This window comes from Hirsutella rhossiliensis (assembly GCF_020360975.1).
Source record: "Hirsutella rhossiliensis strain HR02 chromosome Unknown scaffold00009, whole genome shotgun sequence".
In the NCBI taxonomy this organism is placed as follows: Eukaryota; Fungi; Ascomycota; class Sordariomycetes; order Hypocreales; family Ophiocordycipitaceae; genus Hirsutella; species Hirsutella rhossiliensis.
Window position 1 is genome coordinate 442461 of NW_025408675.1, and position 27121 is coordinate 469581.

Here is a 27121-nt window from a genome sequence, read left to right on the forward strand (position 1 = left end):
GTTTCCGTCGTCCCATTGTCTTGTGTCTTGTGGTGTGGGAGTCTTGAGATTCCCGTTCCTTCCACTTCCAGATCGCCCCCCTTATCATCCCTATGCCGTGTTGCCGTCTTCCAGGAGCGCCTTCAAGGCCTCAACCGTAATCTGCAGCACCTCTGGCCTCCGACTCTGCTTCAGGCACTCCTTGAGCGATTCCACGCCGCCCTCATCTCTAAACTTGTTCCGTGCAAGCTCTCCCGTCTCCCCGTCAGCCATAACCATGTTGTAAACAGTGACCACGCCTCGGTGCCGTAGGCCCTCGTCTGCATCGTTGCACATGCCGAGCAGAACCCGCACGCCGCGCTCTCGCCGCACCACACCGCGGACCACCGAATCGTACCCTGTGAGCGACGCCAGCGCCCCCCCGGCTGCGCTCCGAGTCCCTTCATCCTCGGCGTCGGCGAGTGCCAGCAGCACGTGCAGTCGAGCGCTTGCCTGCGGGCTCCCGTCGGCGTAGAGAACGACGCCTTCGGGAGCTTGCATGAGATTGCACACCAGCTCGACGGCCGCCTTGGAGACGAGGTGGTTCGATGACAGGAGCTGCTCCTCCACGTGCGGCCAGGCAACCCGCACAATCGTGGGGCGCGTTTCGTCGTCGTCGAGCGATGCTAGGTTGGTCAAGGCCATGAGGGCCTCAAAGGTTGGCAGCAAATCCCTCTTCTCGGCGGCCGGGTCGGGGGGCACAATGGATACGAGCGGCCGGATCGCGGCAGTGACGGGGATAGAGCGGTTGCCGCCGAAGACGAGAGCCGGGTTGGTACTGATCAGGATCCGCGCCAAGGCCTGTCCAGACGTTCGACGGACAGCCTCCTCGGACTCCGGTATGATGGCCCACGCCGTAAGTAGTAGATTCACCGCCCCCTGTTGGGCCAATGGCCCTCGGAGGCTTTTGTCCATGGACAAGGAGTGCAGAATGGAGACAATGAGACTCATCGAGGCGGGAGATCCGTTCTTGCTATGCGTGACCAGGACGGGAGTAAGGCCGGCCTCGAACACAGCCTGGCACCTCTTGGCTACCTGCTCATCTTCCTCGAGCGGGTCTGGTCCGGCCAGCTTGCCTGCGGCATTGGCGTACGCCTTAAGCTGGCTCATCTTCTTCTCCTCCTCGGAGAGGACCGGTCGGTACCTCGTCAGATTGACAAAGACGCTGAGGGCTCCATAGGTGGTAGGCGACCTGGGCTGGGCCTCGGCGAGCGTCTGGACGAGTTTCTTGAGCAGCTTCTGGTTGCTAACGACATTATCCTTGACTTTTGGCTGTAGAGAGGAGTAGGCGAGGCCCTCGATTGCATTCTGTCTGTCCTGGTCCTCGTCCCGCAGCAGGATCTTGGTGAACAAGGCAGATAAGTCCTCGATGCTAGTCACTGCAGGCTCGATCCTGGACTTGGCAGAGTCAGTCACCGCCGGCTTGGCCGGGACCGCCTTCAGTCTAAGTCAGCAGTCGACCGTTAATGACACATCTCGCTGGGTACCGGCCAAGTAGAAGTGCAACTGGGAATGGCTCACCCTGAGTTTTGCCAAGATGATGGCGGCCAAGTGTTGCACTTGCTCCGAGTGTCGCCTCATTGAGATGGAGCCGCCCTCGCCCTGGACCTTGGGTTCGGGGCTAGGGCTGCTGCCGGTGCCCATTGGATCCTGATCCACCACCTCCTCCAACCACTCGACACAGTATTTCTGCACAGCGTCCCGGCAGAGTGAGTTCATGCAGGCTGCGCTGAGCATCTCGAGGCACGCCGTTTCCACCTTGCGGCTCTTCCACTCGCGTCTCATAAGGCGGCCGAGAGAGCCAAGGAAGCCCTCGCTCAGAAACAATTCGGCCGTCAGCTCGGGCACGATGGGAAACATGGCCGAGGCAACGCAAAATGCGACAATGTAGTCGTCGTAAGTGCCCCGCCTGACGCGGTCGAAGAAGAAGGCGGAGAGATTCTTGGAGCCATCGTCGCCGGCAGCCTTGAGATATGCCGAGGTGGTGAGGGTGGCATGGCCACGGACAATGTCTGGCTGCCGCATGTCCAGGTAGCACAAGACGGTATCGACGCAGTCTCCGTCAATGACGCTGCAGATGGTCTGGTGGCCGTTCTTGTCTCTCTGCTGGGCCTCTGCGTCGTCGTTTAACAGCTTGGTCAGCTCGTCGAGCTCTCGGCACGTCTCCTCGTCCTCTTGGCCGCCTTCCATCAGGCGGGCAAAGACGAGGAGGGTCTGGTCCTCAAGAGACGACGCTTGGCCGTCACCCTGCAGGGTCTCTTCCATGGTAGTCGCCATGACTGTTGACGGAGTCGCCTGCAGCCGGGAGGGGAGGGGAGGAGCAATGGCGCACGCATGTAGCAGCGGGCGCGGATGACGAGGGGGGTGAAGAGAGGCCGAATGTGTCTTGATGGTGAAGGAAGATGCGAGGCGAAGAGGGGATGAAGATGGATGGAATTGAGGTACAAGCCACCCAAGATGATCTAAATAACCTTAACAAGAGATACTCGGGCAAGTCTCCATCGCAAGGTACTCTTAGAAGCCGTCGAGGTTCCAACGCCGTGAAGCGACGACCTGAGGTACTTGTCCAAGGACGCGGTGCACTGTCGAGTTACATGCAGCTAACGGAAAAGGTACTTCATCTGCAGCAGTTCTGTCGCGCGCTCTGCAAGTACCCGCTCAAGTCGCTCCCCCACCCCACCTTTATTCTCGGGGAAATGGAGTCTCCGCCTCCCTCTCCAGTTGCCTCTTCTGTCCATCTTCTCCAACTTTTGATGCTCTCACTGCGCAGGCGGTTGGCTCTCAGCATGCCCTCGACGTGACCTCAAGCCGCGTTCATATATACAAAGCTCTCCTACGGTATATTCAAGCTTCATAGGGCCACGGCGACCCGGCTTGCAGCTGCAATGACGAATCAGCTCCCACCAGCTTCTTCCCCGGCATAGGCAACCACAGCTTCGTCTTCGACCTCGTCCGCCTCTCCGCCCGCCCGCCATGGACGCCGTCGACGTCTCCGACCACTACCAAGTCTCCACGGTCGAGGAGACACCATCCCTGCTCGCCGTCGTCATCGACACCAACCCGCGCGCCTGGGCCGCTCTCGACGACCGACTGCCGCTTTCAAAGGCCATCGCAAACATCCTCGTCTTCGTCAACGCCCACCTGGCCTTTAGCAACGTCAACCAAGTCGCCGTAATCGCCGCCCACGTCAACCGCGCCGTCTGGCTCTATCCCGCGCCACCTCGTGTCGCCTCTCCCGATGCCTCTGGCGACGTGTCCATGAGCGACGCGCCGCCCGAGAATGCTCCGTCTTCGGCCAACAAGTTTCCCCAGTTCGCCCACATCGAGTCGACCGTCATGGCGTCGATGCAGAAGCTCATGAGAGAGACCACACAGGACGACATGGACGAGTCGACGACGCGCTTATCAGGCGCCCTCACCCTGGCCCTCTGCCACATCAACAAGGCCTCCCAGGCTCTCGGCTCGACGCCCTCCAGCATGGCTGGCAGTGGCCAGCCCAACACAACGGCTCCTCCACCCTTGAAAGGGCGCATCCTCGTCGTTTCCGTCTCCGACTCGGAGCCCACCCAGTACATCCCCACCATGAACGCCGTCTTCGCCGCTGCTCATGCCCAGGTCGCCATCGATACCCTAGCCCTGGCAGGCGACGCCACTTTTCTTCAACAGGCCTGTTTCAACACTGAAGGCACCTTCCTTGCCGTCTCCAACCCTCAGGGCTTGCTGACCTATCTCATGTTTGGCCTTGTCGCCGACACCGAAGCCCGCAAATTGCTCATCACCCCGACGCACGATACCGTCGACTTTCGCGCCGCCTGCTTCTGCCACGGCAAGGTCGTGGACACGGGCTTTGTCTGCTCAATCTGCCTGAGCATCTTCTGCGAGCTTCCAGACAATGCCGAGTGCCTGACGTGCGGAACCAAGCTGGCGCTGGGTAACTACGGTTCCAAGCCTGCCGTCGTGCCCCGCAAAAAGAAGAAGAAGAAGAGGATTGTCAACGGCAGCGGGAGGGAAGAGACGGGCAGCGCGGCGGGAACCCCTCGTCCCTGAGGACTGGAGGGACGCCGCCACGACCTCGACCCCCCCCCCCCTTGTTTTATCCCTGCTGCCACATCACTCCGACTTGCATCAGCGTCTGGCCCGGGATTTTATACTGGCAGTCGAGCCCCTCTCGTCGCTTACAGGAATGGCGTTTGCGATATTAGCATGGTTGCTAGATGCAGGTGCTTTTTGTGGTCCAGAGAACATGAAATAGTACGTGGTCTCTTCGACTGACCGTGCCCTGCACAAGGCATACGAGAGGAGCGGCGTTTGGATGGATCGATTTGAATAAGGGAAAAGAGGCAGCATCGGATCATGTAATGCCTCAACGATACCAGCCGAGAGCATCGAGGCAAGAAGAGAGTCCCATTTATACCAAACTTCCAACTCGTTTGATTCTCACCTTGTGCTGCCAATCGGGATTACCGTTGCGTGACGCGTCTATGCTGGGGAACGGTTTTCCAAGGGGACACTTAGGTGGATTACGTGCAACGAGGTAAGGCTACTCGTGAGATACAAATCGATCAAGTAAGGGACTTTACCACCCAATCTTCTCTCGATTCCCGTCTCTCTTCAAGCGCTAGGAACTGCAGCCACGAACACTCGGCATCAACAGCTCAGGCCAGTTGGATCTTGCGTCCACCTCTGGCAATCTTAGAACCCTCGGAAAGCCGAGACATGGTGCAGTGAGGCTCCTTATCGAGGCCCCCCATGGACGCGAGAGCGAACGAGTCCGTGTTGTGCGCAAAGTAAAAGTAGTACCCAGCACGGCACTTCTTGACCGCCATGACGCCAATCGCTCCGGCCGAATGACAATGCCGAACTCCTGGGTGGTTCATGAAGTCGTCGGCGACGAACGATTCCATAATGGCATCCTCGTCGTATTCCTCAACGTCGAAACCGCGCGGACCGCGACGAGTTCCTTGGTATAACCTTTCGGCACACCTCTGGGAAGCCATCGTGGTCGCCATGTGCTCTCCCGTGCCGCTCGTGACGGCAGCAACAGTCACTCCCTCTTCGTCTTTCTCGGCGCACGGTACGACGGCGGTGCCAATGCCCACGAGGGCGGCTGGGCCGAGCCGTCCACGGTGTTTCATCCCGATGCCGCCCGATGAAGACCCTGCAGCAATCTGGCCCCGCTCGTCGATTGCTATGGCACCGATAGTGTCCGTGACGAGGTCCTCTTGGGCAACAGTCAGAAAGTGGACACGCATGGCGGTTCGGCCATCGAGGGCACTACTTGATGTCGCTGCGCTGTCCGATCGCTTAAGATCTCGAGAAGCATCGAGTTCAAGGTTGTTGTCAAAGTACGCGGTGCCTCTGGTGCCAGGGTAGCTTTGAGGGGTAGCTGAGCCATCGTGACGTGGCTCAAAATCCTCATCGTCATCCAAGCCCTCCTCTTCGACTTTGTTTCTTGGAGCCGACAAGGCATCGGCGCATTTCTCGTTGCCCTTGGGCTTGGCGGACAAGACTCCGTCCTTCTTGGTGTCAGGAAACTTGCAAGGAGTCAGGGGCGTCTGCGACATTGGCATCTGCAAGGAAGAACGCGACGCCGGCGGCAACGACAAACCTAGGGGACGGGAATGGCCTGAGAAGACTGCGGACTCGGGCAAGTTTGAGGATTCGGGAAGGGGCGTGCCGGCATACGGAGAATCGATCTGGCCTTCGTTCCACGTGCCGGCCAGTATCGCGGCTGTATGTTCACGAGGAAAACGCCTGTGGGGATCCAAGGCCGCTGCCGTGTCATATTGACAGGGAACACAGGCCATTGCTTTCGGGACCGGAACAGGGCTGAGCTTGGTGTCCTTGATCCGACCCTCGGCGCGCATCAGGTCCTCTTGCCAGCGGAAGAAACGATCGTGAGAGTTCTTGGAGACAAGATACTCGTTTGCAAAGGTCGGCATGCCGTGTTCCTCGGCAAAAGCTCTGGCGCCGTCTCCGACGAGGGCATTTGGGGGTACGCGGCGAAGGCTCAGTGGCATGTTGCTGGTGTCGAGGATGAGCTTTGCAAGAGAGATGGGATTTCGGATATCTGTTGCATGTCTGGTTAGCACTCCCGCCTTGGTTGAAAGGGGTCCGGGAAAGCCAACTGGGAACGGCTCCACACGCGCCGCTGCGGCCGAGGTGGTCGACAATGGTGGCATCGCACTCGACTGTGCCGTCAATGGACAGGTTGGAACCAAAGCCGGCGTTTGTGATTTCCTTGTCCTCGAGGATCCGGAGAGCGGCTTCGACGGCCTCGGTAGCGGTGGCGCCGGCCTTGAGAAATCGCATGCCCATTTCAGCCGCCCTGATGGGCATGCCGTCAGCCGGGGAGTGACCCATGGGGAACGAGGGCAAACGTACGAGACACAGGCCTTGAGATGGACACGCTCGTTCTGGTGGCTGTGAAAGCCGGCACCGGCGTGGATGAAGATGGCGGGGGTCGACTTTTGCTTCTGGCCGAGGCGAAGCACTCGATCGAGAGCGCCGTCGGTGCCGTACTGGTTCTGGGCCATTATTGAACCGGCATCGTGGCTGCAGGATCCCATGCTTAACGGGAATCATGAGCATGGATAGTTGCGGTCCATGGGATTAAGGATGCTGAGCGGGAAAGATGCGGCAAAAACGGGTTTGCTTTAGGAGTACGGAGAGTCCCAAGGACCCAAAGGAGACGAGGATCTTGTGCAACGCCTCGACCTCGACACGCATCAGCAACAGCACAGCCTACCCTGGGTGTCGAGCGCCAGCAGGGGCTGCAGCAGGCGAGAGAGCAGTTGCGAGCCAGAACCGAGCCGACGTCCTTGGAGGCAGGTGCCTGGATGTCGAGACAGGGCGAGCGGATATGCCAGCGATTAGACGGAAATGCCAGCCCCAGGGCAGATGGTGCTTGTCAGAGACGACCATGCCTCGAGGGTCTCTCGAGCGACTGATTCGCAGTCGTCGGCGTCTGGTGAAGCACGGCACGTAACGATGAATGCGAGTAGCTATTTCTCCCTATTCGCAGGACCATTCATTAACTGGCGAAGTAGTCGCCTTTCTTGGCCAGGTGACGGCCGGCAGGAACATCGAGTGCCCCGATAGGTGCACACGCCGACTGCCGGGGAGACGCGTAAGGCCCCGACCGCTAAGCAGCCCGCAATAATTAGCTGCACCACTGTAACAGTACAGCGTGCAGTACCTAGCAGCAGGCCAATCTTTTATCGCTGTATCGTAATTAACACACCCCACTTTACAAGTGACGACCTCCGTAATTACCTACCTACATACATAGTACCCGGTGCCTCCTTCAATCCAGCCAGCGAGCATTGCTCGACGGCCTCAATCGCGCATCAGCCAGCCCTCGTCGTCGCCCGCCTTGCCCCAGCCTCTTGCAGCCCCCCATCGCCGCCCGCCATGGCGAACCAAACTCCTGCCGTTGTCATGGACAAGTAAGCGAGCTCTTCCCACCTTGACCGTCACTCCCAACCCCGCATCGCCCGTCGACGACGTCGCACGCACCACGACGGAAGCTGACCAGCCATCACCAGCGGCACGGGGTTCTCCAAACTAGGTACGCTGAGCGCCGCTGTCGCGTACGCCGCGTCTGGTTGACGACATGCTTCACAGGCTTCGCCGGAAATGACTCGCCGTCCTTCGTCTTCCCGACTGCCATCGCGACCAAAGGTCCTGCTGCCGGCGGCGGCGGCGGCTCCGGCTCCGGCCGACCATCCGTCGCGAACAAGCCTTCGTTTCTCACCGGAGGTGCTGGGCCCGGCAGCAGTCACTTGAGCTCCAAGAGAGGCACCGAAGACCTGGACTTTTACATTGGTGACGCTGCCTTGGGCGCTGCCGCGGGACCTGGTTCGTCGGCTTTGCCTGTCAAAACCCCGTCGAACCTTGGAGCTGATGAACCTAGGATACGGTCTTCACTACCCTATTCGTCACGGCCAAATAGAAAACTGGGTAGGCAAGATTACCAGCTTTGTTTACCTAGTCTCGGCCCGCTGACGCTATGTAGGACCACATGGAGCGATTTTGGTCAAACTCCATCTTCAAGTACCTCAGAGTCGAGCCCGAAGACCATTATTTCCTCCTGACCGAACCTGTAAGCGCCCCAACGACCACTCCGTCCTTTGAAGCGACGTATACTTACATGACTAGCCCCTGAACCCTCCGGAAAACCGAGAAAACACGGCCGAAATCTTCTTCGAGTCCTTCAACTGCGCCGGCATGTACATCGCGGTGCAGGCTGTGCTGGCCCTGGCGGCGTCGTGGACATCCTCCAAGGTCACAGATCGGTCCCTGACGGGAACCGTGATCGACTCTGGCGACGGGGTCACCCACGTCATACCCGTTGCGGAAGGATACGTCATCGGATCCTCGATCAAGTCGATACCGATCGCAGGCCGTGACATCACCTACTTTGTCCAGTCTCTTCTACGAGACCGTGGCGAGCCCGACTCGTCGCTCAAGACGGCGCAGGAAATCAAGGAAGAGTACTGCTATGTCTGCCCAGACATTGTCAAGGAATTCGCCAAGTACGACCGCGATCGCGAACGCTTCGCAAAGCACCTCGTCACCCACCCCGGCGGCCGCCAAGTCAATGTTGACGTCGGCTACGAACGATTCCTGGCCCCCGAGATATTCTTCAATCCCGAGATTTACAGCTCCGACTTCCTGACGCCACTGCCCATTGTCGTCGATGGCGTCATCCAACAGTCACCGATCGATGTTCGGCGAGGCCTGTACAAGAACATTGTCCTCTCCGGTGGAAGCACGCTCTACAAGGACTTTGGCAGGCGTTTACAGAGAGACATCAAGCAACTGGTGGACGCTCGGATCCGGGCAAGCGAGGTGCGCAGCGGCGGTGCCCGAAGCGGCGGGCTGGAGGTCCAAGTCATCACACACAAGAGGCAGCGCCATGGCCCCTGGTTCGGCGGCAGTCTGCTCGGCCAGACTCCGGAATTCCGCTCTTACTGCCACACCAAGGCGGAGGTAAGAAGACAGGCGTGCATGCTTGTTGCAGGGGCTGAAGCGGCTAACACGTACGCAGTATCAAGAGTACGGCCCGAGCATCGTGCGGAGGTTTGCATTGCTGGGTGGACCCGGCGGTTCATAGAGATGGGAATAATTTCAGCGAGGGATGCGGGAAACAATCGATCTCCGTAGAGTCTTTGCGGTCAAGGCCTGAGCTCATATGCCCCCTACCTGTCACAGCTAGCGGACGAGCGGATAGCGAGATTCAGGCGAGGCTGGACCGTGTGTAAGTAGGGTTGAGGACAAGCTAGAGACCATGATAACCGAGAAAAGCTCGACTCGCCATATCAGGGGGCCAGCCTGCGGGAAGCCACTGGCAGCCGAGTCGACATGATGAATTGCCCTGCTCCTTGTCTGGCGAAGGGGCCTACAAGAATACAATGCACAGTTTGACAAGTTGAGAGGCACCAGCTCCATGTGGTTGCTTGTTGGGCGCTGACTCGTCACAATAAATAGCATGTATCGCTCAGCTGCAACTGGCCAACTTTACACAGCATGAATGAACCCACGTTTGACAAACCCAATTAACCAAGAAATAGTTGTCATGGTGCAACGCAACACGCAGAAACATCTTTCGCCGCCCACTGGCAACCGTAGTGACCAACGCCAGGAAACCCAACAACACATCACCATGGCCATGACCGAGATCAAGAGTCATTGGCTCACTTGCTGGTATCAACGACGTAACGTCCGGCAATCTTGCCGTCTTGCATCATATGGTAGACATCTTGGAGCTTACTCAGGCCAACCGTCTTGTAAGGGGCTTTGATGACACCTTTACGGAAGAACTCGAGCGCCTCAGCGGTGTCGGCGCGGTTGCCAACATAACTTCCCTTGATGGAGATCATGCGCACGACGGTCTCGAAGACTGGCGCGCTGATCTTGGCATGGGCGGGCATGCCCATGCAGACAATGGTGCCGTGCGGGCGCACGTACTGGGTGGCCTGCTGGAAAGGCGTCTCCTGGGCGGCCACGAGGAGCACGGCTTGAGGGCCCAGGCCGTCCGGGCTGGCGGCCTTGACGTCGGCGTTGATGTCGACGGTGGTCTGGAAGTCGATAAAGGTGTTTGCGCCGAGCTTGAGGCAGTGGCTCTTCTTCTCGTCGCCGCCATCGACGGCGATGACATCGAGGCCCATTGCTTTGGCGTACTGGATCGCCAGACTGCCCAGGCCTCCGCCGGCACCGACAATGGCGACGGTCTGGCCGGGGCGGGCGCCGGACTCTTTGAGGCCCTTGTACACGGTGATGCCGGCGCACAGGATGGGGGCGACGGCCTCGAGGTCGCACTCCTTGGGGATGCGAGCAACGTGGGCGGCCTTTGCGATGGCATACTGCTGGAAGGAGCCGTCGACGGTGTAGCCAGATAAGAGGGCCTTGCGGCAGAGCGGCTCGTCGGCCTGGTGACAGAAGGAACAGTTGAGACAGCTGCCGTTGAGCCACTTGATGCCGGCGTGGTCGCCAATGTCGACGTCTTTGACGAGGTCGCCGCGGGCCACGACGACGCCGGCCCCCTCGTGGCCGCCGACCAGGGGCAGCTTTGTGGGGATGGGCCAGTCGCCGAGCAAGGCGTGCAGGTCGGTGTGGCAGACGCCCGAATACTTGACGTTGATGAGGACCTCATCAGGGCCGGGCTTGGGGACGGGGATCTTCTTGTATTCGACGGCTGTCCGGCGACGAGTTCCCCCGTCTCAACGTCAGATGACTGGTGGCACGATGCGTGGCGGCAACATGCCGGGAAAGGGGGAAGGGGAAGGCGTACGGCCGCCCGTCTTTTCCAACACCTGGGCCCATTGCTCCTTGGGGATCTCGGGCGACGCCATTGTGTTCAGGAGGCGGTCTCGGGGTTCGAGTTGACGGCACTCGGCGTGTTATGAGTTGCCTTGTATGAGTCTACGGTTGATGCAAGCCCGTGGGGGAGGAATGCGTATAGGTGTACAACGAAGACGGCAGAGACCAGACGGGCAATTATCTGGCAAATAAGAGAGTCCGAAGAATGGGAAACGGGGTTGTGTAGGCAAGGCTTGTCAAGGACGGCGGAGGGGGAGATGGGACGTTTATGGATGCTGGAGAGAGGAAACGGAGGACCTGACCACCGGAAAGAGGTGCAGAAGAGTCGTACAATGACGTACGATACAGCCAGTGAGTGTGTCGACAGGAAATGAGGAGACAAGGGATGGGAGGGGGGGGGATGGGAAGCTTCATGAAGCAAGCCGGGCCAAGAACGAAGAGGAGCCGAGGCCTGGTCGAGGCCCACCAGGCCTCGGTTATCAGGCCACGATAAAGCCACGCCACATTGATGATGGATGCAATCATGCCACACGCCAGAATGCAGCGCGCGGGTCGGAACCAGGTCAGATCAGACGGCATGACGCATCGACGGAATCAGCGGATACTGGACACGTGGGCTCGGCGAAGAGGAAGCGAAAACGGGCCAGCGGGGCCGGGCGGTTGAGGAGGCGTGCATGTGCCCTGCATCCAATGGTTCGGTGTTGGCTCCGCCGCCGTCGGGGCCGAAGGAGGACGGAGGAAGAGGAAGAAGAGAGGGGTAGCTGATCGGTGCCGCGGCCTTGCCCGGACGACGCCCTTTGTTTCTTTGTTTCTTTCCCCCGCACTTGATGCCTCCACTGCCTGCCGGGAGGCCGTCGAGTGCCCAGACATGTTGGTTGCTTGGCCATGGATCGGCATCTGTTTCTTGTCCGTCACTTGCACCGTCCAAGGAATCAAGCCTCGTCTATTCAGCCGTCGGACCGGGGCAGCCATGAGCTACGGATTCCTCCCTTTGCCCGGCCCGGATATCGCACTGCGTCCCCTCTTTGCCCCAAAATCAAGGATATATAGGCTCCTCCCCGCCATCTCGTCCCGACGGCACACATGGGAAGAATACGGCGTGCGTCAGAGGTTCCGTGTCCCAGCCAGCCCAATACCCACGAGATTCACGCTCCGCCGTCCTCCAGAATAGGTTGCCCCTTGGCTTTCGAGCATCATCGTAGTCCTCGTCGAGCGCTGATCATGCTGCGGCGGGGACTTGGACCGATTTCTCCACGCCGTCGGCCTTGGCCGAGTTGACCTTCTTGCCCGTCTTGACAATCTTCTCCAGCACCGTCTCGTACGGCAACGAGGTGACGACATGGGCCGTCTGGTTCTCGAGCGAGACGTCGTAGCTTTCGACGCCTATGAAGACAGTCAGCTCAGGAACAGCACCTGGGCGGGGAAAGGGAGACTGCTGCGTCTAGACAAGGATGAGACTAACCGTCGAGCTTCTTGAGGACGCGGTCCACGGCGCCGGAGCAGCCGCCGCAGGTCATGGTGATGCTGAAGTCGTACGTGTGCGTCTCAGCCATGGTGTCGGTTTGCTTGGTGATCGGTGGTGGTGGATGAATACGAGGTGTGTGTTGGCTTGTCGGGGTGCGAGACGATGGATTCCGGTGATGGATGCGGAGAGAGAGAGCGCTGGGTGAGGGGAATGAGGCAGTTTATATGATGAGACTTGGGCGGACGTGCGTCGCCGACAGGGTCCAGCGCAGTGACGGACAGCAAGGTATGACAGTGACGCAGCGGTGCAATCTGGCCAAACCAACAACTAAAAACAAGAATGTCAGGCGCTTTGTCTTATTATTCTCGGTTCACAGAGCCTCGTTGAAACATGCTCAATCACGCACTGGTAGTCGGTACTTTGTATCCGAACCCCGCGGTGCCCTTGCTTTGTCCATTTGTCATCCCCACCTCGTCAGCCTCGTTGCCTTCTTTTGCTGAATCATCCTGATTGATAACGTGGAGTTCCTTCCCAGTGGCGTCGTCGGTTCCTTCTAGCAGGGTCCGTATCGGCTAAATGCATGCTCCGTACATACACACCCAATTACCCTTGCATATGCGTCGTCCGGGTCGCCTGCATGACCTCATCGTCGGCCGTGATCAGGATATTCCATCAGTAGAATTCAGAAACCCCACAAAGAGCCTCCAAAGAGCCCTTTGGGGGCCTGTCCACGGTGATAGAGTTACATGGCCGGCGAGTTCGCGTCGGGCAGAACATCGGTCCATGTCCAGTACCGCATCCCGGGCAGAAGCCTGGGGATGGGGGTAAGCGCGACACACGAGCTTGTCATGGTGATGATGATGTGCGCGCACTGCCGAGTGTTTGCGAGGTCAACAAGGTGACGAGCCACGAGCCCCCTATCCGGTAGGGCCTCTCCGTTTTATATGCACAGTTTGCCTGACAAGGCTGCCAGTCGAGCTGTGGAACACGACAAAGATATGGCCCAGCGGAAATTTCGACCGGCATGTCATGACATGACAAGCTCCTTTTTCCCCTCTGCCGCTGCAGGTTCAATGCGTACATGCAGCTGCGGTTTTGCTATGGAAACAATCGATGGACATGTACGCGCATACATACAATATCCTTACGTTTACAGCATAAACAGAAATAGCACGGGCGGAACCGTGAAGCAGACAAAGTCGGCAGTGTCGTCGGCCAGACTCGGCCCGAGTCTTCGGCTCTGCCCATCTTTGCCATTGTATGTACGTCAAGCTCAAAACTTGGCCTGGACCTTTTCCAGCGTGTCCTGCAACGCCCAATCGCTGGGAGCCCGCTGGCTGCGGACCGAGTTAGCCTGGCTGGCGGTGAAGCCTTTTGCCTCGACGGCAGGGTTGTAGCCGAGGCCGTTCTGGCGGCCGACGGTCTCGGAGTCGACGACGGGGGCCTCTTGGCCGTCTGCGCGACGGTAGACGGTGACGACAACGGCGCCGCCGAGGCCGAGGTTGTGCTGCAGGCAGTGGCGGGTGCGGGGGACGGCGCGGTTGTTGGCCCAGCCGCGCAGGTGCCAGACGAGCTCGGCACACTGGGCGATGCCGGTGGCGCCGAGCGGGTGGCCTTTTGAGATGAGGCCGCCCGAGGGGTTGACGAGGTAGCGGCCGCCGTAGGTGATGTCGCCGCGGCGGACGAGCTCGTGGGCCTTGCCCTTTTCGCAGAGGCCGAGGGCATCGATGGCGACCATCTGGTTTGCGCTGAAGCAGTCGTGCAGCTCGACGACCTGGACGTCGGGCGGGGCGATGCCGGCCTCGGCCATGGCGACGCCGACGGCGTGCTGCGTCATCTCGTAGCCCATGAGGTCGATGGCGCTGCGGGAGAAGAGGCTGGGCGCGTCGGTGGCGAGGCACTGGCCGGCGATCTCGACGGCCTGGGCGCGCAGGTGCGGGCGGGCGTCGAGGAAGGCCTGGGAGACGAGGATGGCGGCGGCGCCGCCGTCGGACGTCGGGCAGCACTGCAGCTTGGTGAGGGGCGCGAAGATGGTGGGCGCGTCCTTGATCTCGTCGAGCGAGTAGACGTGCTGGAACTGCGAGTAGGGGTTGTTGGGCGAGTGGGCGTGGTTGATGCGCGCAATCTCGGCAAAGTCGTCGGGCACGGCGCCGTGGCGCTCCATGTACTCGCGGCCGGCGTTGCCAAACATCTGGGCGGCGCCGGGGGCCGTCTCAATGCCGCGCGTCTCGGCCATCATGGCGACGGTGGTGCCCGTCGGGTTCTCGCGGTCGTTGTAGTGGCTCTGCAGGCTGCCGCGCATCATCTTCTCGAAGCCGACGACCATGACGCAGTCGGCGGCGCCGGCGGCGACGAGGGAGCGCGCCATGGCCAGGCCGGTGCTGCCGGTGGCGCAGTTGTTGTTGACGTTGTAGACGGGGATCTTGGTCATGCCGAACTGGTACAGCACGCGCTGGCCGCAGGTGCTGTCGCCGTAGCAGTAGCAGGCGACGGCCTGGTCGACGTCGTCGTAGGTGATGCGGGCGTCGAGCAGGGCCTTGACGCCGGCCTCGAAGCCCAGCTCGGTGTAGTCGACGGTGCCGCGGGGCTTGATGAACTTTGTCATGCCGACGCCCAGCACGTAGACGGGCGACTTTGGCTTGGCCATGGCGGGTGCTGTCGTCGTCGCTTAATGAACGAGGGGGGAGGATCGGGCTCCGGTTATGCCCTGCGTTGGTTAGTGGTGGTGACACGAGGACAAGTACTCGTGTGCGACGATGCCCCTTTGCAGCCAGAGAGAAGAGGAAGAGGAAGAAGGAGTGGAAGAAGGAGAAGGAAATAGAAAAGCGACGAGTTCCCAGCCCGTCAGTCCATCGATTCGTTAATAGAGGGTTGTGCAACGGCCCTGACAGCATGCGGGGAAGACGGAGAATAAAACCACAGGTGCCGAGGCTCGCTCACCGAGGTTGCATCTGTCCAGGTCTTACTAAGCCCACGCACGCGCAGTCATCCCCCATCCGGGCACGCAAAAAAAACTCCGACCCGGCTCGCCCGCCTAGAGCGAGAGAGAGGGAAGTCGGGCTTTTTGCCTCGCTGGTCTTTGCGGCCTCCCCCCCCGCCTTCCATGTTTCCCCACCTTCCCCACCCCAAATTTCCGGCCGAGTCGTCGCGGCTCCGCTTTCGACGTCTTCTCGGCCGAGGAGGCGCTGGTCCCGCCCCGGCCCCCCTCCCGGCTCCGGGATTTGTCCACCAAGCAAAGTCCGGCGGACGGCGGGGGGCCTGTGGCTCCGTGGCCCGGCAAAGGAGGGTTTATATCTGCGGAAATGACAAATGCCCATTTCCTTGGTTTGCGGGTGCGAATTTACTCGAGAGCGAGGGAGCAAACCATGGACTATAAAAGAGTCCTCTTGTCCACCTCACAGGCCAAGCAACTTACTTGCCCCCCCACCAATCCCGGACTCTCCTCAGATTCAGCTCAGTGGTTTGACGAGCGTACTCCAACACCCTCGCCCTCGCTGCTCCAAGGCACAAGAGAGACATGCACATCTACGTCTCGGGCGGCAGCGGGCGCAACGGCCGCCTCGCCATCGACGCCGCCCTGCAAAACGGCCACAGCGTCACCGCCCTCGTCCGCGACCACGCCTCTCTGCGCGCCCACCCTCGCCTCACCGTCCTCCAAGGTTCGTCTCGAGAACAAGACCACAGTGGGCAATGCAGTCGACTAACAACCCCAACCCTTCCTTCGGTCCACAGGTTCGCCCACCGCGCAGCCCAACGTCGAGGCCGCCCTCCGCACCCCCCTCCCCCCCGCCGCCATCATCACCGCCCTCAACCCGCGCCGCACCTCGGAGAACCCCTTCTCCCCTCTCGCCCCGGACTCGCCCCCGGACCTCCTCGCCCGCACCGCCCGCGTCCTCCTCGCCGCCCTGGACCGCGTCTCCCCGTCCCACCGGCGGCAGCAGCCCAAAATCGTCGTCAACTCGAGCCTCGGCGTCGGCGCCTCCTGGCACGCAATGGCCTGGCCCACGCGCCTCCTCTTCCGCTATAGCACCATGCGCCTCACCCTGCGCGACCACGACGACATGGACCTGCTCGTCCGCCGCAGCGGCCGCCCCTTTGTCTTGGCCCGCCCCGCGAGGCTCGTCGACGGCGTCGCCCGCCACGTCAAGGCGTTGCCCGACGACGGCTCGGGCTGTGGCTGGAATCCCACGATAACGCGGAGCAGCGTCGCCGGATGGCTCGTCACCGCCGCCGAGTCCAGCCAGTGGGATGGCAAGTCGCCCGTCCTTGTGAATTGATTGATTCGTCACATCTCGGGTACTCTATCCTTTTCAAAGCAGAGGAAAGGACGAAACGAGCATCCGACAAAGATCAAGAGACGGCACGGAGGTTTGCAGATGGCAGCGGCTTGCCTTGGTTTTCACTACCAGCATTGATATCCCGCTAGATACTCAACGCACTCACTCGCTCACTCACTCACTCCGTCCCCTATGCGCCTCACCACATCCGCCCAAAATAAACACCCCTTCTTTTCTTTCCAGTCACCTCCCAAGGCTCCTTGGATTCTCCGTACGCCGCATTACCGGTCAAACTTTTGCCCTTTTATCGGCCAAATGGCAACAGGAGACGAGATACTCAGCCCGGCCCACATGGTTCCTGGCGCGCACGGCCGATAATCGATATATCCAACTCTAGAATAAGAGTCAACGAAGCGTCTGCAAAGAGACGCCGCGCATGGCGGCAGCCGACGCAGGCTACATGTAGGCTTCTCAGTCCCACCCTTCCCACATGATCCATCCTCCAAAGTCGCTAATGGTTCCAGACGCTCTCATGCCCGCCGAGCTATTTGAGCCGCCACCGTGCCCCGAGTATCCGTACGGCGACCGACCCTGGCCGTAGTTTCCCGACGAATAGCCGTCAACGCGCGCGTGGATCTTGTCCCGCGTCAGGTTCGACGCCCTCAGGCAGGCGTCCAGAACGCCATACAGCTCGCGCGTGATGTCCTGCGGCCTAGGCTCCGGGGACTTGACCGTCTCCAGCACCAAGGCAATGCAGATAATGTCCTTGATGTCGCTCCCGCTGATGTTGGCAATCAGCAGGTCCAGCGTCTTTTGCACCGTCTCGATGAGCCGCGCCGGCGACCATAGCATCAGGTCTTCCGCCTTGTACGACGGATAATCGTCCGAACTGTCCGGCGACACCCGCAGCGCTTGCTGGCCCAGCACCAGGCCCTCCGAATTGGGGCGGACGGCACACTGGATGTAGAAGCACACGCTCAGGGCCGCCTGGATGATGTCTCGCTTGAGGATCTGGTGATACATCTCGGCAATCTCCTGGAAGTGCGCAAGGTGGGGGTCGAGTTCGTCGAGGTACTTGAGGATGACCATGGAGGATTTCAAGTACGCCCGGGATATCTGGGGGGGGACGTCCGCCACTCCCATGGCCAGGGGCCGGTACAGGGCCAGCAGCGGACGCCGGACGTGCATGTCGAGGACGACGCGGCATCTCCACTGCTTGCTCTTTTGCGAGTCGTTGACGATGCCGTGGCGGGGGAAGACGTAGTTGATGTCGTCGAGGAACCGCTCCAGCTTGGCCCCGACCTCGACCACCTCTTGATAGTCACGCATCGTGTCGATGCGGTTGATGAGCGGCGCCACCCGCATCCGCACCCCCAGAGTCATGGCGGCGTACACTTGCATTTGATTGTCCGTCACCTGGTCAATCGGCTTCGTCGGCGGCAGTTCCTGCATGCCCAGGAACAGCTCCGAATCATTGAGGTTCCGAGGCGGCCGGCAAGAAAAGTCTCCTTCTCGGACCAGACAAGGTAGATTGCAGGCCAGAGACATGTGAAGGTCCATGTCGACAATGGTGAACCACAGCCTCCTCCGGAGCTCGCCGAGAAAGACGCTGATGCGGGGCTCAAACTCGGACGGGTCCCGATGCAGGCCCATGGTCATGGCCAGCCGAACGACGAAGCCCAGCTGTGTCCACGAGTCCTCGGCTCGGGGAGTGATCATCCGCTGTGCGTACAGCAGCAACAGCTCCACCTGCAGAGTTGTCATCTCCACGAGCTGCTTTCCCTTGAGGCCGTCGAGCCAAATGCGTACGAGGGCATAAGCCGTCGGGATGTGTACGCCTTCCACACGCTCATGGCCCAAGCCCTTGGACTTGGTTTCGAACCGAGATGAGATGGAGAGCACCGACAGCAGCTGGGGGAGGAACGACTCCGACTGCAGCTTGCCTTCCCAGTAGAGCTCGTACTGCTCATAGAAGGTGGGCACGTGGACGATGCGGTATATGTTCTCGGAAGTATTGAAATAGGAGGCAATGAGGCGGTCGCAAACCGGCTTCTTGGGCAAAATATCCGTCATTCGCTTGTGGACTGGCATCATGGAGTCAACAAAGACGGTGATGGGGGTCATGGCATTGTGCAGGTTATCCTGCAAGGTCCGGTGCAGAGCCTGGAGGTTGAAGAAGAGCTCCGAGTTGCTGGCCGCGTTGCGCTGGTGGGATATCAAAGCCTTGGCATCGTCGAACTCGGGGGAAGGGTCAGCATGGATGCCTTGGTCGACGGAGACGGCGGGAATATGCTCACCAGGTTCAGCAAGACGCGAGTGCTGTTTTGGCCAAAGAAACGTGTGCCTTGAGCTTCGCGCTTGACCGTCAGCCCCCTGGTGGTGCTGGGAGAGGCAGCAATGGCCCGTCCGCCGCTATAGTCGGTGCCGGGGCTGCGCACGCGAACCTGCTTCTCGAGACGTTCCATCCGCAGCGACAGCTCCTCTAGAAGGGGCAGGCTCGGAGACTCTCCATTTTTGGCCGGCGTGTGGGCAGCGTCGTTGTTGGCAAAGCCGGCAGCGCCCGAGGATGCCGAGGGACAGCCGCGCTTAGGGGGCCGGTTCGGCTCGGAGGTGTCGACGTCGGAGCCATCCGAGAGGTTTGCCGAGTCCTGGTCTGCAGCATATTTGCATGCCCGGGTTGATTTTTGGCACTGCGAACAAGGTAGTATGCGATCGCACCTGAGCTTGCGCTTGCGGCACTCCGTACACGACTTGACGGGCCGGGGCCGCTTGACGCTGCGGGCCTGGTGTAGCTGCAGTTGCTGCGAGGGATGTGGCGATGGCAGTCCGAGCGACGTGGGCTGGGACTGCTGGTGGTGGTGATGATGGGGATGGGGATGGGGACCGGGGGGAGGCGAGAGCTGGCGGGTCGGAGACGGGTTGCCGTCCAAGGGGCCCTCGCCACGTAGACTGGCGGCCGAGGACAGCGGACGGGCAGCCGCCGACTCGGTTGGTGGCGGCGGCGGCGGTTGCGGCAACGGGGGCGGTGGAAAGGCGTGCATGGCAAGGTGATTAGTCCCCTGCTTCAGTCGGTGGTGCTCCTCGCGCGGCGTCGAGGCGGCGGGAAAGCCAAGCAGCGGCGGCCCTGACACTGGGAGGAAGATGGGAATCGCAGGGGCGCAGGAGGTTCGCAGGTCATTGTTACGCGGCAGATTCGAACAATGGGCGGACGGCGGACGACAGGGGATCCAGGGCGCCGAGTCAGGTCGAGTCAGTGGGTTCGGAGCCGCGACCGGCCGTGCGGGAGCGGGAGAGACGAGGGCAGAGTGCTTGCTCTGGGCTGTCGACAGGGTTATATCTGCATCCTTGGCTTGGCGGCCATGGTCGATGACGAGGGGGGATCTTTGTCAAGGCAAGGGAGGGAGATGAAGAGAGAGAGAGAGAGAGAGAGAAAGAGAGAGAGAGAGATGAAAGGAGAGAAAGAGGAGGAGAGCGAAGGACAGAGATAGAGAGAGACAGCGTGACGAGGACGGACCAAAGCAGGACAAGAGGCAGCGGGACACCGAGGGTGGAATAAAAAAGAATCAAATTCGAGAAAACGCGACGTCGCCCATGACAGCCCTGGCTGTTCTTTCTGTTCCTGCTGTACCTGCCCGGCCGGATCTCGCCAGTCCAACGAAACAAACAGTTGGCTCTCGTTAGAGTATAAGGTCAGGTATAGGCGGGGCGGTGGGAAGAGCCGGCATTGGATGGCGGGTGCTTGAGGCGAAAAGGCGGGCGTGTGCGTGGGTGCCAAGCAAAGACGAGCAAGGGAAGGGATGAAATGTGCGGATATGCCTAGGCGTCTAGGTATGCAGATAACGCAGGTACTTGCATGCTTCGCGCAATCTTGGTATAAATGATTTCCTCCGTCGCTCGTCCGTCGCTCCGGCGGGAGACGTACAGTTAGCAGGCGATCGGCGGCCGAGAGTTCTGGTGTTGCTGGCCCCCAGTGGGATATTTTTTGGGGGCTCCACTGTTCGTTTTATTGGGCGACGCCCGTGCCGCGCCCACAGGGCTGCTGCCGTCCCTGAGTGGCCCGTACAGGGCCCAGGGCTGAGGGCCTCTGCGCAAAGCGGCAGGTAAGGTAGGTTAAGGTACCCAAGGTAGGTACTAGGTCTCAGATAGATAGGTACCTGACAGTGTAGTGTAGGTACCCAGACTCAGGTAGGTACTTAAACACCTGCTGTACAGGGTTAGTAAGTACCTACCTAGGCACGTACTGTACCTATCCATACGGAGTACAGTACAGTACAGTACACCACACACACGACCTTCCCTGCCTAGGTAGGTACTAACCTACTTAGGTACCTACTGTGTCGACCTTTAAGCCCCATGCTTGACTCGTTAAGGTTCTTCTCTCTCTCCGTCCGTCTCCACTTTTCCTCGTCTTTTGTCTCGCTCGCTCCTCCGCCCACCGCCACGCGTGCAGCCTTCCAGCCTCCTTGGGCTCCCCGGCGCCGGATCAACCCTCCGGCCGCGTTTCGCTGTGGAAGCACCGGGCGCCTGTTATCCCCTTTGGGCATCGGTCAGCCCTCTTCTGCGACTCCCTCCCCGCATCACCACATTAAACCTAGCCGCAAGGTTTCAGCCCTTTTGATTACCCAGCCCGCCTCGGGGCAAATTTTTCCTCCTCATCGCCCTCCCAGCTCATTGTCACTGCACTGCTCTCCTCTCGCGCTGTAAACGGTAACAGCAAATAAGGCGACCCTCGCTGCCCCCCGTGATCCTTCCGCGAGCCGAGCCGAGCCCATTCATGATTCGGCACGTATTCTCGAATCTCGTATGCCCCCGGGCGGCTTCGCAATTACCCGTGGTAAAATACAAGAAATGCTTCCTCATGACTCAGGCCGCTCGGTACTTGGCTTCCAGAAGAGACAATAAAGGCCCCGGTCGGCTGCCCATACATCCAGACAGGGTCGCTCGGTCCCGTCCGGGCCCTGCAATGCCGACGCCAGGCTCACGGCTGGCTTCCTAATCGGCTCTAGCATGCCATCCTCTCCGTGCTTTGCTGGCAACTCCCTACAGTATGTATGCTTGGCTGTGTATCACGAGGCATAGCAACACTCAAGTCATGCCCCGATCCCACTTGCAACCCCACACATTCTGCCTCATGTCGGACACTCGCCTCTCCCGAATCATCGCCCGGCTTGGCTTCGAGGCCTTCCAACCTTGATTCGTCTTCATATTGCAACAAAACACGGACACTTCACCACCACTCAAGCCAATCCCGTCATCCCGCCCTTCCTTAATTTCAAATACTGACACCTCGCGTCAGAGGCCATCTCTCGCCCCTTCTTCATCCTCTGCCGGCCATGCTCCTGGCAGCCCGTTGCCGTCATCGGCATCGGCGTCGGCGACGTCGTCGCTGGGCCTCCTGGCTCCGTCTCGGCCGATACCGAGTGCCTGCATCACCATGCCCAGCAACCCCGGTCCGTCTGCCAGTCCAACGTGCGCTTCCAGGTCCCTCTGCAGCTCCTCGTCGTCGGCCTGCCTGAGCGCTCTGATTTCGTCGTCGTCATTGTCGTCGTCATGAAAGAGGGCGCCGGGTGGTGCGGGCCCTCCTTGCCCTGCCATCAGGTTGCGCATTTGGGCCAGCAGCTCCGCACTTTGCCCCTGACTCTGATGTTGCCCGTCGCTCCACGGCAACCGCGTGCCCTCTCCCGTAAAGATGTTTTCTGGCTCCGGCGGCGGCAGAGGGTCGAAGTCGTAGTTGGGCTGACTGTCCAAGAGAGCCCTGGGTGCCACGGCTAGCAGGGATGTCTGGCCTTCGAGATAGGCCAACCTGGTAGCCCCGAGGTCGGCCGGAGCATCGTCGTTTGGCAGCGCTGCCACGTCGACTCGGCCCAGGCCCCTTGCTACATCCTGCAGCAGGGCTGTCGCCTGGGCATTGTCCCACAGCTCTTTGGTCTGATACAGGTATAGCCTGACCCAGAACGATCTCGAGTCCGGGTCCGAGCTGACGCCCCAAACGGACTGCGGGGCGTCGAGATTGAGCTCTTGAAACATGCAACAGTACAACCACGGCAGCCGTTGGATTCCATGCGTGAGATGGCCACGAGCGCCCTCGACGTCGCCCGTCTGCAGTCTGGCCAGGACCAGGCTCTGCCGAAGATAGATCAAGTCTCTGTCATCACAAAAGCTATCAATTTCGTCCATGAAATCGATGAGCCACCGTGACTCGCGCGCCCTGATGGCCAGGAAATGGATGTAATGCCGCATTGCGTAGGGATCCTTGGGATCCAGGGCATAAAGAAGCTTGGCCCACTCCAGGGCCGTCCGATATGTCCCCTTTCGGACAAGACTTTTCAGGTAGTGGTATCCTGCCAGCCAAAACTGGCGGTTTTCGGGTCTGCGAAAGTCCAGACGGGCCCGGCCCTGCTCCATGCTCTGCCGGAACGATGACGTCGTTACTCTCCCAAACGTAAACAGCGCCCTCTCGCACAGTTCGGCCGACAAGGCCATGTTTTGATCCTGCTTGGCCACGCTGCTAACCTGTAGCAAGGTGGATGCGTGGTACGCTTCCGCGCGTTAGCTTGCATGCGTCGTGTATGTTTCTCGGCTACACTCACGGACTCGCTTGAGCAGATGCACCATTCGCATGGGATCTCCCGTCTGTACGCAGGCAAAGAACAAGACCTGCACGCTGTCATACTCCTTGTCGTGAACGTATGCGTATTCCGTCCACGATCCGTCGGGGGCCTTTTCCACTTCCTTCATGGTCAGGCCACCGGCAGACTGCCGTGGCCAATGGTCCCGGCCTTGAACGAAGACGTTACGCCGCAACGAGACGTCGGCTAACTTCGCTGCCCCCGGTGGTTCTCGCAAAAATGTCTCCAGGTCGACCTGTCTCTGGACAGGCGCTCGCCTGCGCCGGCCACCCTCCTGTTGTTCCTCGGCGTTGGCCGACTCCATCACATCGCGGCCGAAAAGGCTCCTCATCTCGTTGACGACCCGAAGATGATGAGTGTTGATGCTCAGGAGCTCATTCATCCGTGACCTGGACCCGTTGTGTGCGTTGTGAGTTGAAGATGAGTCGTTGTTTCGCGAATCAACCTTCAATTCTTTCATGGCCTTGTCAATCTCGTCCTCGTCCTCGCCGCCCTGGTCAGCGCCGCCCGCGGGGACCTTTGCCTTCTTTTTCTTCTTTTGTTGTCTCCTCTTCTTGCTCTTGTTGCTGCTCGCCGGGGGTGGAACCTGGCTCACGTCTCGGCCGCCTTGGTCATTGACTGTGTCGTCCTCGTCGTCGTCCTTGCCGTCGCCGTCGCCGTCGCCGTCGGCCTCATCCTCGCCCACCAGAGCGGCGAAGAGGTTTGGCCGAGGTTTCGGTGAGGCGACGAGTTCCTCGGCATCCTCGCTCTCCTCCGACTCGCGGGCCGCGGATTCGGTGGCCTTTTCCAGCTCTCGCTGTTGTTGAAGCTTGCGCAGTTGCCGGCTGGACATCTTGTTGGCCTGTGTGGTGCTTACGTGCGGCGGCGGCACAACCCTCCGGAGAGGATGCGCGGGTTGGAATTTCAAAGGCGATGATGGTCTGCTGGAACGAGAGTCTCGATTGCGTAGGAAGCGTCGGGCAAAGCACCTCGAGTTAGCAAAGAGTAGAAACAATGCGAGTCACTGCCGAGCCTGGGGCTTGATTTGCTCCCTAGGGGATGACGTTTTCCTCGGTGGGGCAGCGTCCGAAGAAAGAGTCAGGGTACAAAGTACCTGCAAAACTTATCCATCCATTCCCTTTGGACGACTTTTGCCGAAACAAGATACCGAAGATGAAGCTGCTCCTGGTTGCAGCGTCAGGGTCTACACAATCACGCATCACCTCTGCTCATCTAGCACCACACCTCACACCCTCTGCTTATTTTGCAGACCGGTCATATCAGTTTGTTTATAGGTAGAGTCGTGACGCAGTCGCGCAATGCTAGCGGCAAGCACATTTCCCACGTCTTCGTTTTTTCAGTCGCTGGTTCAGTTACACGCAAAGCCCGCCACCTCTCCCTCTGCACACTATCGGTCAAACCGCTCAAGGATGTCCCCTCGGCACCAGAACGAGCCTGCCGTCCGAGTCCTCATAATTCACGTAAAGCCAGCCTTTTCCAGCTTCGCTAATCCAAACTCCAGGCGTTTCTGATCCGACTCCGTGGCTCATCGAGGCTGACACCTCCATGTTTCGCTGGAAAGCACAATAGAACCGTGGCGTGTCCTCGTCCTCACACCTGCCGAGCAGATGCAAAAAGTGATCAAAGGCTCGAGAGGCAAAATTGTTGTTACATCTCAAAAGGTTGTAGGGAAAATATTTGTGAGACTGGCGAATGTTGTTCCGGTGCCCAAATGCTCGGCTCTCGGTCAACCCTTCAACGACTGGAATCATCGAGGTCGCGAGGATGAAAGCCGTCCTGCGGCTAGGCGTCGCAGCTGTCTCCAATCACCCAGGTCGTTCGTCAAGTCCGCTTGACTTCATTGGTCGGCCGCGGCAGGTTGAAACTGCGGACGATTGCCCCCGCGGGGACCTCGCCCGTATCCGCGGCCACGGTTACCTCGCCCGCGCCCGCGATAGTTTCGGTACCCGCCGTCGACGCTGCCCTGCCCAAACGTCTCCATGTTCTTCCGCTGCTCTTCGCCGCGCCATTCTCGGCCGCCAGGCTTGTGGCCGCCGTTTTCGGCCCTGTCCTTGGCCTCGCTAGAAATATTGTCGAAAAAGGACTTGGATTTGTTGTACGCGACAGCTGGGTTACCGTTGGATGCTTCGACTTCGGCTGCCTGTGCGGCGAGCTCGTTTGGTTGCTCCGTCACAGGAGATCCTGCAATAGCTTCCTTGGCGATTTCCTCCCGGTTGAACTTGGCGTTGGACTGGGCGAAGTCAAAGTCCGAATCGGGTACTTCGACCTTCTGGCCCCCGGGCCGACCTCCGCGACCGCGACCACGGCCAGCTGGAGCACCTCTGCTAGCGTTAACCCTCATCTCGTTGACCTTGTTTGTCAGGTTGTCCATCGCATTACCGCCACTGTTGCCCAGTTGCGCCATCGCAGCTGCGACCGCGGCACGTGCCGCATTTGTGGCATCTTCGACGCTACTCGGTGCCGCCGTCACCGTGGCCTTGACGTTGGCCTGACCCGGCATTCCAGCCGTGGGAAGCGTGAAGGGCTTGCCGGCTGGTCCAGAAAGCGGCATGACAGGCGTAACTCTATTGTTCCGCTGAGCGACTGGAGCTGCCTTGGACTGGCTCGTAGCACCGGGGAGAGATCCATTGGTGCCCAAAGTCGAGGCTGCAGCCTTGACTTCCTCGACTGACGGCTTGGATTCGATGGGCGGGCTAGGCGCATTAGTTGGTGGGTGGGCAGCCGCAGCCTGAGCCTTGGGCTCTGCTGCAGGAGTGGTCGCCGCCTTGGGTCGGTCTGAGCCGGGTCCGACATTTCCGGCCTTCGGATCTTGCGCGGGGACCAAAGGGGGGCCTTGGCGCTGGCCCTGGGGTTCAGGGCCAGGAGGAAGGCCCGCGCCCGGAGGAGGATGGTTGTTCCACGGGCCAGGGCCTCCAGGTGGGAAGCCTTGGCCGGGAGGAAACCAGTGTGGCGGCGGGGGGTATGACATGCCAAAACCGGCTCCAGGACCAGGCATGGGGCCTGGACCGCCCCCCCGACCCCAGGATCCTGGAGGCGGCGGTCCGCCGTAGAAGTTATTCGGAGGATATGGATGCTGGAAATTCCCAGCCGCTGGGGGGCCGGGTTGGTTTGGGGCGCCACCACGGGCTCGAGCCTTGTCAATCTCGTCAGCTTACATTCGCCGAGGGTATTATTATAGGCACTCTCAAGCAAAGACAAGTCTTCGGTATCAGAAGGAAGGCAACGGAAGTTTCGACATTGTTTTTTGCGCTTTCCGACATGACAATTTTTACATCCGGAATATTTCATCATTGTGAAGACTTGCAGGAGAGAGAAAAGGGCATGGTGACTTACTCCAACAATGGCAGGGTCATCGGGCATGGCAGGAGGGGGCTTGTTCTCCTTGACGCTGGGATGCTCCTCGATGCGAAGATCCTTCACATCGCTACCGCGGAAGACAATGTACTCGTAGACCTGGTCAGACGGAGCAACCTCGTCCTCGGGCCTGCCTCGACGACCCTCGGTGCCGAAAGAACGGACATTTTCCAGCGAGACCGTGGACTCGTCTGAATTGATCTCGTGAAGGGTGCCAACGTAGCTAGTTTGGGCGTCAGCGCGAGACTCGGAGTAGGATTTCTGGTTTAAGGAGGGGGAGAAGGCAACGAACCGAATATCGCTCTTGGATATAAGTGATATACGTGACCTGTCGAATCGTCAGTACAATGGCCCCAGGCAGACGGGGCCGTACGGGATGCTCGACATACCCCAGAAAATCGGACATCTGGGCCAAGATGCCACGTTGAGCACGCAGCAGGCTCTGAGGAGGGCGCTATGGAGGCCGACAAACCCTTTGGAAGCTCAAACGCACGGGGCACAAAGTTGGGGGATGCTCGTCTTGTAAGCAATTATCGGTGTGCGATTGGTGTGTG

At 59.9% G+C, this 27121-nt stretch overlaps 11 protein-coding genes across 11 annotated transcripts; 3 read left to right on the top strand and 8 right to left on the bottom strand.

Moving 5' to 3' along the window:
- Positions 1–90: 90 nt before the first annotated feature.
- On the bottom strand, positions 91–2295 carry HRG_07898 (myosin-binding striated muscle assembly central domain-containing protein; the record flags this gene model as incomplete). The annotated part of the gene is made up of 2 exons (XM_044866369.1): positions 91–1455; positions 1540–2295. 2 exons carry the CDS (start codon positions 2293–2295, stop codon positions 91–93), a joined length of 2121 nt encoding a protein of 706 aa, XP_044718258.1.
- A 696-nt stretch (positions 2296–2991) lies between these two features.
- HRG_07899 (transcription factor tfb4 domain-containing protein) lies at positions 2992–4065 on the top strand (the record flags this gene model as incomplete). The annotated part of the gene is made up of 1 exon (XM_044866370.1): positions 2992–4065. One exon carries the CDS (start codon positions 2992–2994, stop codon positions 4063–4065), a length of 1074 nt encoding a protein of 357 aa, XP_044718259.1.
- Positions 4066–4673: 608 nt separating this feature from the next.
- On the bottom strand, positions 4674–6554 carry HRG_07900 (asparaginase domain-containing protein; the record flags this gene model as incomplete). Its single annotated transcript, XM_044866371.1, has 4 exons — positions 4674–5239; positions 5297–6088; positions 6147–6346; positions 6403–6554. The coding sequence occupies 4 exons, from the start codon at positions 6552–6554 to the stop codon at positions 4674–4676; spliced, it is 1710 nt and encodes a 569-aa protein (XP_044718260.1).
- Positions 6555–7431: 877 nt separating this feature from the next.
- Positions 7432–9136, top strand: HRG_07901 (actin domain-containing protein; the record flags this gene model as incomplete). The annotated part of the gene is made up of 8 exons (XM_044866372.1): positions 7432–7466; positions 7566–7588; positions 7645–7878; positions 7934–7980; positions 8036–8122; positions 8179–8871; positions 8929–9012; positions 9071–9136. 8 exons carry the CDS (start codon positions 7432–7434, stop codon positions 9134–9136), a joined length of 1269 nt encoding a protein of 422 aa, XP_044718261.1.
- A 580-nt stretch (positions 9137–9716) lies between these two features.
- On the bottom strand, positions 9717–10874 carry HRG_07902 (alcohol dehydrogenase groES-like domain-containing protein; the record flags this gene model as incomplete). The annotated part of the gene is made up of 2 exons (XM_044866373.1): positions 9717–10717; positions 10814–10874. The coding sequence occupies 2 exons, from the start codon at positions 10872–10874 to the stop codon at positions 9717–9719; spliced, it is 1062 nt and encodes a 353-aa protein (XP_044718262.1).
- A 1187-nt stretch (positions 10875–12061) lies between these two features.
- HRG_07903 (heavy-metal-associated domain-containing protein) lies at positions 12062–12395 on the bottom strand (the record flags this gene model as incomplete). The annotated part of the gene is made up of 2 exons (XM_044866374.1): positions 12062–12225; positions 12305–12395. The coding sequence occupies 2 exons, from the start codon at positions 12393–12395 to the stop codon at positions 12062–12064; spliced, it is 255 nt and encodes an 84-aa protein (XP_044718263.1).
- A 1185-nt stretch (positions 12396–13580) lies between these two features.
- Positions 13581–14738, bottom strand: HRG_07904 (uncharacterized protein; the record flags this gene model as incomplete). The annotated part of the gene is made up of 1 exon (XM_044866375.1): positions 13581–14738. One exon carries the CDS (start codon positions 14736–14738, stop codon positions 13581–13583), a length of 1158 nt encoding a protein of 385 aa, XP_044718264.1.
- Positions 14739–15824: 1086 nt separating this feature from the next.
- HRG_07905 (NAD(P)H-binding domain-containing protein) lies at positions 15825–16584 on the top strand (the record flags this gene model as incomplete). The annotated part of the gene is made up of 2 exons (XM_044866376.1): positions 15825–15966; positions 16040–16584. 2 exons carry the CDS (start codon positions 15825–15827, stop codon positions 16582–16584), a joined length of 687 nt encoding a protein of 228 aa, XP_044718265.1.
- Positions 16585–17055: 471 nt separating this feature from the next.
- HRG_07906 (fungal specific transcription factor domain-containing protein) lies at positions 17056–19625 on the bottom strand (the record flags this gene model as incomplete). Its single annotated transcript, XM_044866377.1, has 3 exons — positions 17056–18333; positions 18394–18822; positions 18882–19625. The coding sequence occupies 3 exons, from the start codon at positions 19623–19625 to the stop codon at positions 17056–17058; spliced, it is 2451 nt and encodes an 816-aa protein (XP_044718266.1).
- Positions 19626–21876: 2251 nt separating this feature from the next.
- Positions 21877–24045, bottom strand: HRG_07907 (transcriptional repressor TCF25 domain-containing protein; the record flags this gene model as incomplete). Its single annotated transcript, XM_044866378.1, has 2 exons — positions 21877–23123; positions 23175–24045. 2 exons carry the CDS (start codon positions 24043–24045, stop codon positions 21877–21879), a joined length of 2118 nt encoding a protein of 705 aa, XP_044718267.1.
- A 1005-nt stretch (positions 24046–25050) lies between these two features.
- HRG_07908 (scd6-like sm domain-containing protein) lies at positions 25051–26973 on the bottom strand (the record flags this gene model as incomplete). The annotated part of the gene is made up of 6 exons (XM_044866379.1): positions 25051–25988; positions 26058–26138; positions 26232–26346; positions 26547–26790; positions 26860–26895; positions 26957–26973. 6 exons carry the CDS (start codon positions 26971–26973, stop codon positions 25051–25053), a joined length of 1431 nt encoding a protein of 476 aa, XP_044718268.1.
- Positions 26974–27121: the final 148 nt, after the last annotated feature.